We start from the raw sequence: 13,451 nt of genomic DNA on the forward strand, positions 1-13,451 counted from the left end.
TGTAAATTTCATGTAATTATCAAGAGGTTTGAGGAGCATTTCGAGCAGACTGACCCAATGTGACCTTTTTTCTTTTGTGAGGAAAGGTCTCCCTCTATTGGGCAGAGAAATAACTGCAGTAACATAAATCAACATTCATAGGTTTTGTATCTGTCAGAAGAAATGTGACATAAAGTAGTTTTTAAACACTTTATTTTATTTTTCAAAAAGTTCAAAAAGCACAATTTCAATTTCAAGTAAATAAATAAATAAATACTTATAATTTACATTCATCTTTAAATCATACACAGCAACAGAAAAACACGAGGATTGGCTACACGACAGGGGGGCAGTAATCTGAATCTTTCCTCTGCGACCTGGCTTCAGCTGAGAGACGTAGCTGTTACAACCTAATTGAAAAGGTGTTTCTGAGGCACAAAAACGCTGGTATCAATAAATGTAAGTATAGCCCCCAATGTGATAAACTGAGGCAAACAAGAAGGATCTAAACTTTGTTGACAAAGACCATCTCAAAGCCCCTGATTGTGGTGTTGATGTTTGTCAGTGACAGGCTAGCCTGAAGCATCTTTGTTCCCGCCATGGTGGGGATGAAAGTGATGGGCTGCAGCACTCTTCCTCCTGGCTGCAGTGGGAGCATCCTGCAGGAAGACACAAGGAAGATATAAAAGAGTTTACAAAATGTGAAGGTAACACTGTTACCGTGGTAGCAGTGAATGGCTGATACTGGTCCCCATGTCAAAAAGTACTCTGACTTGTTTTCACCTGGTTGGACTTGATTCTTCAGACCAATTTAGATAATGATACCTCAGTAACAAATGATTATTTTGTCAATAGCTACATCAGGTTATGCTTTTGTATATAGTTCATCACACCTGTAATCAAAAGGCCTTAGAGAACCGGTAAAATTATTGGCCCCATTTCTGTAACCAGCAGTGGAAATTTTCACTGGTTATTCTAGCCACGCCTGCCTGAACACTGAACACAGACAATGCAAGTGTAACAAGTCTACATTCCTTCAACAAAAACACCCTGTGCTGTAATGCATTGCACAGTGACACTCCTCTATTTGAGCATTCCTTCCCCGTTCATTTTGCAGCCACATGTGATGGTCATTAATCAACAAGTCACTACAACTTTCAACGTATACATAAAAAAATGAAGAGAAGTAAATCGTTTTTTTCTTACCTGAAGTCAATCTTGCCCGGGATCAGCCCAGCCCCGGCTACAGTCAGGACTCCACTCACCATGTGAGAGAATGGGTTGGTGAAGGTCACTGTGGCAGTCTGCTCCTTGTGAGGAACAATGTTGCTTTCATCTGAAACCTGAGGGAGAAATACGTTTTAGTGAACCTTGAATATGTTAGTTACATTACCCCTCGAATAACTTGCCCTCCAAATAACTGGTGAGAAATATTCTGAATCTCTTTAAAGTACCTGTATGGCGAGCTGTGGGCTGGTGATATTGAACTCCTCTGAGGCCAGGAACCGCTCCTGATTGGCCGTGTCCTCTAGGACTACGGCGAGGTTGATCAGGTTGTCTCCCACCACATCCTCATACTGGGCTGGGAGGATCTGCTGGTGCAGCACCTTGACTGGAAAGAGAGAGGGACAAACAGAGAGAAGAGGGCGTGTGAAATTCATCATCAAATCCATTTTTACAGTCAGTTCTGCAAACTGCAACGCTCCCTCAGAAGTGAAAGTTTGAGTTTACAGATGAGTGAGTAAGTAAATTTACCTTCTTTGGGTGCCAGTTGTACGGTGCTGTGCATTTCCCAGAAGGTGTCTGAGGGGCTGTGGTTGTATTCTTTGGCCTGGGCGTTGATATGCACCTTCATCATCTTGGCAACACTCTGTTTGTTCGTGACTTTCACCATGAAGGAGACGGGCTCTCCTGCAAGTGGAGCTTTATCCAGGGTCAGGAGGACTAGCACTCCCTCTGATGAGCTTGCTGTATAAACATGAAGAAATCCACAGGGTGAGATGACGTGCGTTTAAACAACTGAAAACTGTGATTCATGTATTAAAAATTACCTCTTCTCACTGTTGAGTCCTCTGACATTGTGGACCTCCTTGATGTAAGTGTTGAAGTTGGGCCTGTTTTGTAAAGATAAACAGCAAATGTGAGCAGAGTAACTTAGAGTGAACAGTATGCCACACTTCTCTAAATTAGCCAGTGAGCAAATAAATGCTTTTGGATCATACTTTTGATGTGTTTGTAGTCTCCTGTGATGTTCTGGAGTCTGGGGAAGCCAACAGCTTTGGTACAGATGAGGGATCCAACTCTCTCTGTGTCTTTGCTGTGGCTGACCACCTGACCCTGGCTCACTATGAATTTGTGGACGTCGGCGTTCACCGCAGCATAGACAAAGGGGATGTCATAAACAAGGTCGATGCGCTGATCCTTGATTGCTTTGACTGAAGCTGGGCCGCAGCAGAACACTCCTGGGGGAAAAGAAAAAAAAAAAAAAAGATTAGAGCAATGTTAAGTAAAAAATCAGAGACGAATAAAAAAAAAATAAAAAAAAAAGTGAGAAACTTCACATAACAGGACCAACAATGTTTCTCACACACCTCCACTCCTCTCCTGAGGTGTTGGGTCCAGAACTTGCCAGCCATCCTTTCCAAATCCCAGATCCTTACGATTCATCCAGCACTCCACCCAGACATGGAAGTTCCTGTTAAGAAGAGCCAAGTCAGATATCACTAAGCATTGAATTGTTTTTGATTTTTTTTTTTTTTTTTGCTTCTTAAAACTACAAAATAAATGTCATCAAAGCCTTCAAATTAACTTAAAATGATTTCATAAGTCAGGGACTGATTAAAAGATGTCACAAAAAGTGTAAATAAGATCATTAACATCACTACTGACCATATGCTGTCTTTGTTGTGACTCAGCTTCTGCCCTGTTTCGCTGTAGTACTCCTCGATCACCAGGTTGGCATTGGTGTCGTGAGCTGAGTTGAAGTTTGTGACGACACGACAAGGAATGCCAAGAACTCTCATGACTGAAAGATGCAATCAGAACACAGACGTTACACACTGAGGAAAATATCTCAATATTGCACAATGGAAAAAATGATGCAGTATGTGAACGAGATTAATAAGACATGAGTCATGACATTATACTCTGTTTTAGAGGTTTAGTGCTGGTTATTGATTTTTGTAAACGATTTTATTTCTAAAGTTTCGAATCGTCATGATATAATCACCTGTGCACATGACAGCTGCAAACACCCAGCACTGTCCATACTTGACTGGGCGGTAAGTGGTTTGCGCCCACTGTCTCAGGATGTCCCCGCTCCCCGTCCACATGGAGGGATGAACTCCTTGTTTGAAGTCACTAGACCAGTTCCCTTTCAGGACTCCATGGTCATCCTCACTGTTGATCTAAACAGGAAAGAGAGGATGAACATCATTTTCTATCTTCACACCTCAGTTACCAAAGATCATAAGGCAAGTCTGGGCACCTCACATCTCACAAGACGAGTCTGCAGTGACAGGTTAATGACAACTTTGGATCGACTGTTGACGCTGTAATTAGAGCGTCCCTTCATTTGACTTTTTTTTTTTTTTGTTTTGTTTTTAACTTTGCAGGAGGCGTGTTCATCTTTACAACATGCAGAACACGCTGTCCCAGGTCAAGCAGCAACTTGTGCAGTGACACTCATGTTGTCACTGAAAGAGAACACTGGCAGTGAGTGAGTGTTCATGTTTTGCTCACCATGGCAGATACGATCCGGCTGATGTAGATGGGGCTGTTTCGGTTGAGGTAGTCCACTACTCTGTTGTTTTGGTGCTGAGGGCTGACTTGGAGCAGATTCAGGCATGCCTCCAGAACACCAGGCTCATACTTCACACACAGAGAGAAAGAAATGAAGGGATTACATTAACTTTTAATGACATCATTCAAAGAAATACATGCTAAACATTCAGTCTTGTGAGAGTTAACATTTGCTTTTGTGCCTCCACTAAAAAATACCTATTTTACTAAGAGTTTTCCCTCTAATATTCTGAATGCTGTCTTAGAGAAGAGTTTAATCCAACTCTAAGACTGAAAATACATACAGGAAGTGGATACTTGCACAGTGACATTTGATCCAAAACAACAGCACTTGAAAATACAGTGTTGAGTCTGTAAATAACCTTATAATTTTTTTTCCATTGAATATAAAAAGAAATTCATTATTCTTTTATCCTTTTCATACCTGATCAAAGGACCATGGTGTTGACGCAGTGTTCACAGGTGTCCCCACAAACAGCAACCCAGAGTCATTCTGGACATATTCATCTCTCTGGTCCTCAAAGGGAATATACACTGAATCCTCTGCAAAGAATAAAGCTGACATTTAGTGCATCCTAGTGTATTTACATTTTAAATTGCTTTGCTGGGTAGACCATAAATAGTGTAACTCAATTACCGTGCTTATCTTTATTGTTTATTCTATTCTGTAAAGCTGATACCAAACATTTGCCGTGAATGAATCCTGAACATTTCTGGTTTGGTTGGCAGTATTATCAGCCAATAAAACCTCCTCAGTCTATGAAACTTTGCATTGCCTGTATAAGCTTCTTCTTCAAACATTTTTGATGTTTTTACTCACCACGGCACCAGGGATTGAAGAGCAGGATGAATTTGCCAAAGGCACTCCTCTGCTGGCCGCCCCTGGACGGCACCCACAGCTGAAACCTGTAGAATCCCACTGAGGCAGAGGCAGGAGGAGAGATGAAGATGGAGGGCTTGTGGAGGTTCACGTCCACTGGATCCATGTAGGCATTCCAAGAGGAGGAAGAAACCCTCTTGGAGAAGGTGACCGGCATCATCACATACAGGCGACCTGGGGAAAGAGAAAGAAAGAAAATTAAGCAAAGATATTTAAATTTAAGTGGTTCCAATTGGCTACATATACAAGTATGCACCCAAACAGCCATTCAGCCACAAAGAAATATCTATATTAAATCCAAATGTAGTCTACCTAGCATAATTTTGACCCTCAGAGAGTCAGTCCTGGGGTTGAAAGGTCGGCCCTCCAGCTGCAGACTGACTCTGAATGGGGCCCCTCTTCGCACCACCAGGGCTTTGGAGCTTCTGAAGCCCTCCGTCTTGTGCCTCTCCTGGTTTTCATACTTCTCCAGGTTGACATGTTTTATGAGCAAATCTGCAAATTAAGAAAAACGAGTGAAGAAATGGATACAGAAAAAAAAAAAAAAAAAAAAAAAAAAAAAAAAAAAAAGCAAACTCTACAAGCAATGAATAGAAGAAGAAAAGAAGGTGGGATAACTTAAATAATAATAGTGGGAGAAAAAGAGCTCACATGAAGACAAATCTCACCTTCCATTTGTTAGTGTCTGTTTTTCACAGCAGTAACTCAGTGTTTATGTCCCGGCTGTTTCCCTCCACAGTTATATAAGCCTTTGCCCAACCCCCAGAAAGCATTTACTGAGAACATTTTTCAGGTGTAGCATTTCATACGCTAGTTGGGCCTGACGTGAGTAATCAGATCCACCCAGTAGAGCAAATTTCAAACAAAGCTGTTGCAAAATTTTCTTTGGATGGTGAAAGTGATTCATGTTCTTGTTTGCAGGGACAGATGCTTTTGCTTTGTGTTATGGTTTCAACTATAATTAACTTACTCTAATCTTTCCATTTACTTTGGTTGTCATTTTTCTTCACTTTTTGAGTCTGCTTACTTAGAAAAATTTACATATAATACTATCATTCATACATGCTTTGTTAACATGGTTTCAGTCATTTTGAATTTACTCATTTCAGACTTTTTCTTTTCAATTATTCATGTACACATGTTTCCGGCACTGGCTGAATTTGTCTATAAAATGTCTCTCATAAACTACTTTGTACCTGCGTCTATCATTTAGGAAATGTTCATGAATGGATTCATATTTATTGTTTAAAATGCCCATCATAGTACAATAAAACATAATATATGATAAACAATGGATCTGAGTTTTAAAAATACACACACACCCTTTAACCACTTGCCTGCAGCCTTGAAAGTGTTGCACTTAGACACAGTTACGTCTGCCCAATAAAAGAAGCGTGGGAGTTCATTTAGAGCTAACTGGCGTTTCTGTTTATGCTTTGCACTCGTCTCCAAAGCAAAATAGTGCAAATCATGTTCAAGTGGTAGCGCATTGTGTGGGATGCTTTTTGATGAATGAATATTGACTTTGAGTTACTGCAGGGGCTGCTGCTCCATCTATCTCACTATCTGGTGTCCTCGTATCACTGAGTCCAGTGCAACATTTTTACACCTTTCAAAAAGACAATATTCAAAGAAATGTGAGACAAATCTTTGGAGGTGGTATGGACTGTCAGTTGGCCAGTCCATCACTGAAATATCTCAGCATGAAATTTTGTAGACATTCATGATTCCTAGATGATGAAGTGTACCGACTCTGCTGATCCCATGACATGCGCTTTGGCAAAACCAAATCGTCAATATTTTTACTTCTAAAAAAAATTTTACTTCTACTTCAAATTTACTGGATGGACTGGCACAAGATTAGGTCCAGACATTCATCAATCCCACAGGGCGTATGGGTCATATGTATGGGTGACACCAAAAGTATTTGATGACCTGCTGTGGCATCAATCCAAGTCAACACCCACGCCTCAGGTACATTCAGCATTAAAACTAACACTACTTGCACTTTTAGCGTCATCTGCTCTTTTCATGCGTAAGGTAGGACTTACGTGATCAGACTCACCCAGTTAAATGGAAAACAGCTGGAATCAATTGCATTAGTTGGTTGATCATGAACCGCATGACATGTTAAATCATACCAGCAGTTTTGGAGCTTTGTACTTTTAGTCCATCTCCTTTTTTTCCTTTCAGAGTATTAGATTGTTATATTGTTTGATTGCTTCTGGCACATTATTGTGTAAGCAGAATTCATGTTTTACACTGAACAAAAATATAAATGCAACACTTTTGTTTTTGCTCCCATTTTTCATGAGATGAACTCAAAGATCTAAAACATTTTCTATATCCACAAAATAACCATTTCTCTCAAATATTGTTCACAAATCTGTCTAAATCTGTGATGTGATAGTGAGCACTTCTCCTTTGCAGAGATAATCCATCCCACCTCACAGGTGTGGCATATCAAAATGCTGATTAGACAGCATGATTATTGCACAGGTGTGCCTTAGGCTGGCCACAAAAGACCACTCTGAAACTTGCAGTTTTGCTTTATCCCCCCAATAAAGCAAGATACTGACTGGTTTTCTGACTCCCCCAGGAAGTCAGAAAACCAGTCAGTATCTGGTGTGACCACCATTTGCCTCACGCAGTGCAACACATCTCCTTCGCATAGAGTTGATCAGGTTGTTGATTGTGGCCTGTGGTCTCTTCAATGGCTGTGCGAAGTTGCTGGATATTGGCAGGAACTGGAACATGCTGTCGTATACGCCGATCCAGAGCATCCCAAACATGCTCAATGGGTGACATGTCCGGTGAGTATGCTGGCCATGCAAGAACTGGGATGTTTTCAGCTTCCAGGAATTGTGTACAGATCCTTGCAACATGGGGCCGTGCATTATCATGCTGCAACATGAGGTGATGGTCGTGGATGAATGGCACAACAATGGGCCTCAGGATCTCGTCACGGTATCTATGTGCATTCACAATGCCATCAATAAAATGCACCTGTGTTCGTTGTCCATAACATACGCCTGCCCATAGGCTACCATAACCCCACCGCCACCATGGGCCACTCGATCCACAACATTGACATCATCTGCCCTGAACAGTGAAAACCGGGATTCATCCGTGAAGAGAACACCTCTCCAACGTGCCAGACGCCATCGAATGTGAGCATTTGCCCACTCAAGTCGGTTACGACGACGAACTGCAGTCAGGTCGAGACCCCGATGAGGACGACGAGCACGCAGATGAGCTTACCTGAGACGGTTTCTGACAGTTTGTGCAGAAATTCTTTGGTTATGCAAACTGATTGTTGCAGCAGCTGTCCGAGTGGCTGGTCTCAGACGATCTTGGAGGTGAACATGCTGGATGTGGAGGTCCTGGGCTGGTGTGGTTACACGTGGTCTGCGGTTGTGAGGCCGGTTGGATGTACTGCCAAATTCTCTGAAACGCCTTTGGAGACGGCTTATGGTAGAGAAATGAAAATTCAATTCACGGGCAACAGCTCTGGTGGACATTCCTGCTGTCAGCATGCCAATTGCACGCTCCCTCAAAACTTGCGACATCTGTGGCATTGTGCTGTGTGATAAAACTGAACATTTTTAGAGTGGCCTTTTATTGTGGCCAGCCTAAGGCACACCTGTGCAATAATCATGCTGTCTAATCAGCATCTTGATATGCCACATCTGTGAGGTGGGATGGATTATCTCTGCAAAGGAGAAGTGCTCACTATCACAGATTTAGACAGATTTGTGAACAATATTTGAGTGAAATGGTTATTTTGTGGATATAGAAAATGTTTTAAATCTTTGAGTTCATCTCATGAAAAATGGGAGCAAAAACTAAAGTGTTGCATTTATATCTTTGTTCAATGTAGCTAATCAAGGTAGATCATTTTATTTGCTTTAGATACTGTTGGTTATTTTATTCAAGACCATTCCATCATATATTATAAGCTGATATATGTTTTTATATGTAAAGCTGTAATCTTCCATTACAATAACAATAGCTTTCAAATAAAATGAATGGAGGTCAGTTAAATATACAATATTTGCCTATGAAATGTAGGGAAGCATTAAAAAAAGCATAAAATGGAAATAGTAAAGTATTTACAAATCTGCATTAAAATACAGAGCTGGAGTAAATGCTCTTTGTTACTTTCCACCGTTGGCAATCCCAAATATTTAAACTATAGTAGGGACTCACAAAAAATAAAATAAAGATTTCATAACCACTGTTTTGACATTGGACCATATTATAATGATGGATTCTAACAGTGACTGATATTGTGCTGTAGTAACACAAAAATGATTTGTAAACAAGGTAATGAGTTGCTGGGTAGATGGTAGCTGGATAGAAGGATTCAATCTTTGAACAAAAAAAAAAACTGGTATCAGGTTTGACTTCATCCCATTCATTCAGGCCTCATTAAACATGTAATGATGGCACACCTTAATCTTTTAAACAAACACAAACATAGGTAAATTAACAAAAACTTGTGCAACTCCCTGTTTTTCTTGTAGAGGTGATGTAAGCAGGAGCTAAATGTCTACAAAGATCCCTGCAGTGTGAGGGATTCTTCAGTTCATTAAAGAGAACACATAACATGTGAGTCATATGCTCAACCACAACGCTCATTATGCCATATATCACGTAGTCGTGATAATGACTTGCTAACAACTGGCATTTTTCAGTTTTTATGAATTGTGTATCATATAGAAGAACGCAATTGTTTTTTATTTTTGAACCAAATCAGTTGTAAATAATATTGCCAACAGTGACATTTTATGTCTCTTTGTAACTGCAGTTTCACAACAGATTGCATTTTAAACATCTTTTGTCTTTTATTCTGTGGCAGCTGGATTTAGTGATATAATTAAAATCAACAATTCTAAAATCACCCAAATACCAGCAGGAAAGTCATAGTGGACACAAATATTGACATTCAAAGCTGATTTTGTCCAATAACAATGAAATACAAATATGCTGGTATATTTCTTTAGCTGGAAATTTGGAGTCAAACGAGCATGAATCATGACACAAGAAAATACATCTGTCAATAAATCAAACATTAATAAAAAAAATAATAAAAACTTCCTGTAGTACAAACTATGATCAAACAATAAATTAAAGGCAACATTCAATAATATTGGAATATTAGTAATTACACTGAACAAAAATATAAATGCAACACTTTTGTTTTTGCTCCCATTTTTCATGAGATGAACTCAAAGATCTAAAAACATTTTGTATATCCACAAAATAACCATTTCTCTCAAATATTGTTCACAAATCTGTCTAAATCTGTGATAGTGAGCACAGCCATTGAAGAGGAGTGGACCAACATTCCACAGGCCACAATCAACCTGATCAACTCTATGCAAAGGAGATGTGTTGCACTGCGTGAGGCAAATGGTGGTCACACCAGATACTGACTGGTTTTCTGACTCCCCCAGACCCCCCCCAATAAAGCAAGACTGCACGTTTCAGAGTGGCCTTTTATTGTGGCCAACCTAAGGCACACCTGTGCAATAATCATGCTGTCTAATCAGCATCTTGATATGCCACACCTGTGAGGTGGGATGGATTATCTCTGCAAAGGAGAAGTGCTCACTATCACATCACAGATTTAGACAGATTTGTGAACAATATTTGAGAGAAATGGTTATTTTGTGGATATAGAAAATGTTTTTAGATCTTTGAGTTCATCTCATGAAAAATGGGAGCAAAAACAAAAGTGTTGCATTTATATTTTTGTTCAGTGTATGAAAACAATTAAATAAAAAATGAAATTGTAATATTGTAGAGAGCTAGTCCATAAAGAAAAAGAGACTAAAGCTTCATTTCTAAGCAGCTGTCCTTGGCTTATTATATACAAGGAAGTCTGTGATGTCATGCCATACATTGCTGTCATGGTAGAGGTACGTCATGGAAGACTGTAGTGAGGGCTGGAGGGTGTGTGGGTAATACTCAAACAGCCACAAAACGATGCCCCACACCAGGGTGGCGAAGAGTGGGAATGGGTCGTGTTTAGGCTGGGGGATAACTCCTTTCTCTACAGCCAGTCGAGACAGGGCGAACAAGATCCTGGACAGCAAGTACATGTTGATCTGAAGTAAAAAAAGAAGGGAGTTTGAACACATTTATTAAATCAGTTACAGTCTTGGGTTTATGCTGACGTGCTTGTTAATGCCAAAACGGGATTTTTGGACTGCAGGCCTGTCATACCTGGCTATTGATGCTGTTGTTATCGCCAAACACTAACCATCCTCCAACACAGGCAGCCAGGAAGGAGTGAGACTGTAAACTCTTTCCCTGGATCTTCTGCTGCAAGACCTGCAGCCCTTTATATGTGAACACAAAGCTGGCCAGGTTTCGGGAATGGGTGTAAGTGGCCTTCAAAATGGCTTTGAGCTTGTCCTTCAAGCTACCAGAGGGAAGAACAGCATGTTCAGACTTAAGAGGCATAGGGGATGTTGTAATGGCAAAGTACTGTTACGTTACAGCCCAGATTCTTACCTGCCACTTCTGAATAGAAATGTCATCACCAGGGCATGTGGTGCTCTGATTTTGGCCCCATATCTGAGAATAAACATATAGTAATGTCAGTGCTGTCTGGAAACACAACTGACAAAACAAGGTCTTAGTGCCTCAGTGCTCATACTCCATAGTTAGTATTGTCAACATACTACATTCAAATATATGAACAAGAATCAGACAGCTGCAAATACGAGATAAAGATTGCCTTGAGATTTCCACGGTGGTTCCAGGCAGCTAAAGCTATAACTGTAATACAGCTGTTAACCAGAGACCTACTAGCTCCCAGCTCTGTGGTAAATAAGTAAACTATCGTAGTTTAACTCGCTAGCTCATGAATGAGTTCACTCACACGACGCCGTTTCTGAATCCTTTCAAAACCGCCAATGCCGCTTTGTATTTCTCCTGTTGCAGCAGATTATTGACGGTGTACAAAAGAGTTTTTACCAAGTCAGGACCTGCCATGACTTTCAACCGCAGCCGACAGGGCATTAAATAATGTTGCACATCATGGTGCGTCACAGCGAAAGTTAGCCGTCGTGCTGCGCTGCATTAAAGGTTCCTACTTTGTAACTTCAGCACATGTTTTTGTTTGTGCACCTTGATGTGCACCAACATTTAAAATTGTGTTTTGTTGGGGAAGATTATTTCAAAATCACAAAAGGAAATAGATAAATAAAAGCATTTTAACTTAGGAGGAGTAGGAGAAGGATAGATGAGGCTGTAAAACTGATTTGTTACCGTAATTTATTTTATTTCATTTTATTTATTACATTATTCACAAAAACATGGTATGATCTAGAAGAAACATTAAGACTAGATTGAAGTTTAGATACTATAGGAACTTCATTAAACCAATAGAGATAAAATAGAAGTTGTCTATTGACAATTATTCCTAAACTGTAGTTTAATTTGCTGTGTCTGTTTATGTAATGTAGTGTTTGTGTTAGCAATTGCATTAGTCATTTAGATATTGCATTTTACATAATGTGTGTGTGTGTACCTTTCAGAGTAAGAAATATAAAGGAGAATATATAGGAGAAGTTTAAGTTAGGTTAGAGGGTTCAGTTAGGATTTTTAAAATCGGAGCCAGAGAGATCATTTCTTAACAGGAGCCAGTTTGTTATGATGCTGCAGAAGAGCATTTACTAAATAACACTTTGAGAATTGTCTAATTCAGGATACAGCAACAATGCACTCTCACATAGTATTACATAATTTCAAATGCCAAAGTAAAGACTAACAATAAAGGAAGGCTTGAAGCGGTTGAATCAGAAATGAATAAGAGGGTTTGGTCATGAGAGTTTAATCCTGCCTCTGTTTGGATAAAGGAGAAGGACTTCTATGAAAGCTGAAGAAGAATAACTGGTCTTACCATGTGCGGCTTCATGCAAGCCGGTTGTTTCTCAATGCAGAACTTTTGGGGGCCATTATAAACAAAAAGAAAATTAAATCAAGAAAAGTATTTTTGATGCAATGTACTGTTCAGTGTGTGTGTGCACGCACTTTTCAGAGTAAGAAATATAAAGCCATACATAACCAATATTTGGATATAGCAGGAGGTTTCAGTCAGGTTGGAAGGTTCAGTTAGGATTTTTTTGAATGGGAGCCAAAGAAAGATTATATGTTAACAGGAGCCAGTTTAAGGGAGTAAACATCCTGAAGCATTCTTCAAGTCAACACCCGCATATTCAAAGCATTCAAGCTGACACTTGTTTCCTATCTGACAAATTACAAGATATGCAATTAACTAATAAAACCCTAACAGTGTTTTATTGTGCTTTGCACCACACCACTTCTGTGTTTTTTCTTATTCATAAGAGAAAGTCTAATTAAATTATGTCTCATTTAAAACAAATATAAACAATAAAAATCTTTAAGTAGTTGTACGGTGGCACTGAACATGCTTTTAGTCATTTCTTTAAAATGGAAACATATCTAACACTTGCTCCTGTGTAGTTTTAATGCACTTATTATAAACCGCTTCTGACAATTGTCTGACAAATGAATGTAATGTAATGTAAGAAAGCATCATTAAGTACAATGAACTGTGGTTGAAAATGTGTTGTTTAAAAAATTGTATTGTATTAAATAATCTGATCTTATGTGTTATATGTAAAATCTTGATCTGACAACTAACTATTGAATGTGGCAGTCAAATGAAAAAAAACATATCTCCCTCTAAACTGTAGTGGAGTCTCCAGCCTCCAGTAGCTGTCTCACCACCACCCTTAAATTTTTTTTGTGCAGC

At 39.6% G+C, this 13,451-nt stretch overlaps 2 protein-coding genes across 2 annotated transcripts; both read right to left on the minus strand.

Annotated features, from left to right (window-relative positions):
• Positions 1-225: 225 nt before the first annotated feature.
• On the minus strand, positions 226-5,410 carry LOC111233573 (protein-glutamine gamma-glutamyltransferase 5-like). The gene is made up of 14 exons (XM_022761422.1): positions 5,329-5,410; positions 4,973-5,155; positions 4,601-4,834; positions 4,205-4,323; positions 3,721-3,849; positions 3,209-3,386; positions 2,869-3,004; positions 2,571-2,674; positions 2,202-2,441; positions 2,031-2,093; positions 1,735-1,947; positions 1,434-1,591; positions 1,186-1,322; positions 226-638 (listed from the first exon to the last, which is right to left on the minus strand). Exons 1-14 carry the CDS (start codon positions 5,333-5,335, stop codon positions 485-487), a joined length of 2,055 nt encoding a protein of 684 aa, XP_022617143.1. The 5' UTR covers positions 5,336-5,410; the 3' UTR covers positions 226-484.
• Positions 5,411-10,394: 4,984 nt separating this feature from the next.
• Positions 10,395-11,681, minus strand: pxmp4 (peroxisomal membrane protein 4). Its single transcript, XM_022761447.1, has 4 exons — positions 11,553-11,681; positions 11,183-11,245; positions 10,892-11,090; positions 10,395-10,773 (listed from the first exon to the last, which is right to left on the minus strand). The coding sequence occupies exons 1-4, from the start codon at positions 11,663-11,665 to the stop codon at positions 10,510-10,512; spliced, it is 639 nt and encodes a 212-aa protein (XP_022617168.1). The 5' UTR covers positions 11,666-11,681; the 3' UTR covers positions 10,395-10,509.
• Between the last annotated feature and the right edge of the window lie 1,770 nt (positions 11,682-13,451).

The sequence above is a fragment of the Seriola dumerili genome, unplaced genomic scaffold, assembly GCF_002260705.1.
Source record: "Seriola dumerili isolate Sdu_G_001 unplaced genomic scaffold, Sdu_1.0 BDQW01000409.1, whole genome shotgun sequence".
Taxonomy (NCBI): domain Eukaryota; kingdom Metazoa; phylum Chordata; class Actinopteri; order Carangiformes; family Carangidae; genus Seriola; species Seriola dumerili.

Bases quoted from the DNA above. Each gene is read 5' to 3' on its own strand.
- LOC111233573 (XM_022761422.1), bottom strand. The intron at 3,387-3,720 runs GTGAGCAAAACA...TTTCCTGTTTAG, and splicing joins GCCGGATCGTATCTGCCATG to ATCAACAGTGAGGATGACCA. The intron at 1,948-2,030 runs GTAATTTTTAAT...ATGTTTATACAG, and splicing joins GGACTCAACAGTGAGAAGAG to CAAGCTCATCAGAGGGAGTG.
- pxmp4 (XM_022761447.1), bottom strand. From the start codon at position 11,665: ATGGCAGGTCCTGACTTGGTAAAAACTCTTTTGTACACCGTCAATAAT. The intron at 11,246-11,552 runs GTGAGTGAACTC...GTTTATTCTCAG, and splicing joins GGATTCAGAAACGGCGTCGT to ATATGGGGCCAAAATCAGAG. The intron at 10,774-10,891 runs GTATGACAGGCC...TTTTTACTTCAG, and splicing joins ACAACAGCATCAATAGCCAG to ATCAACATGTACTTGCTGTC.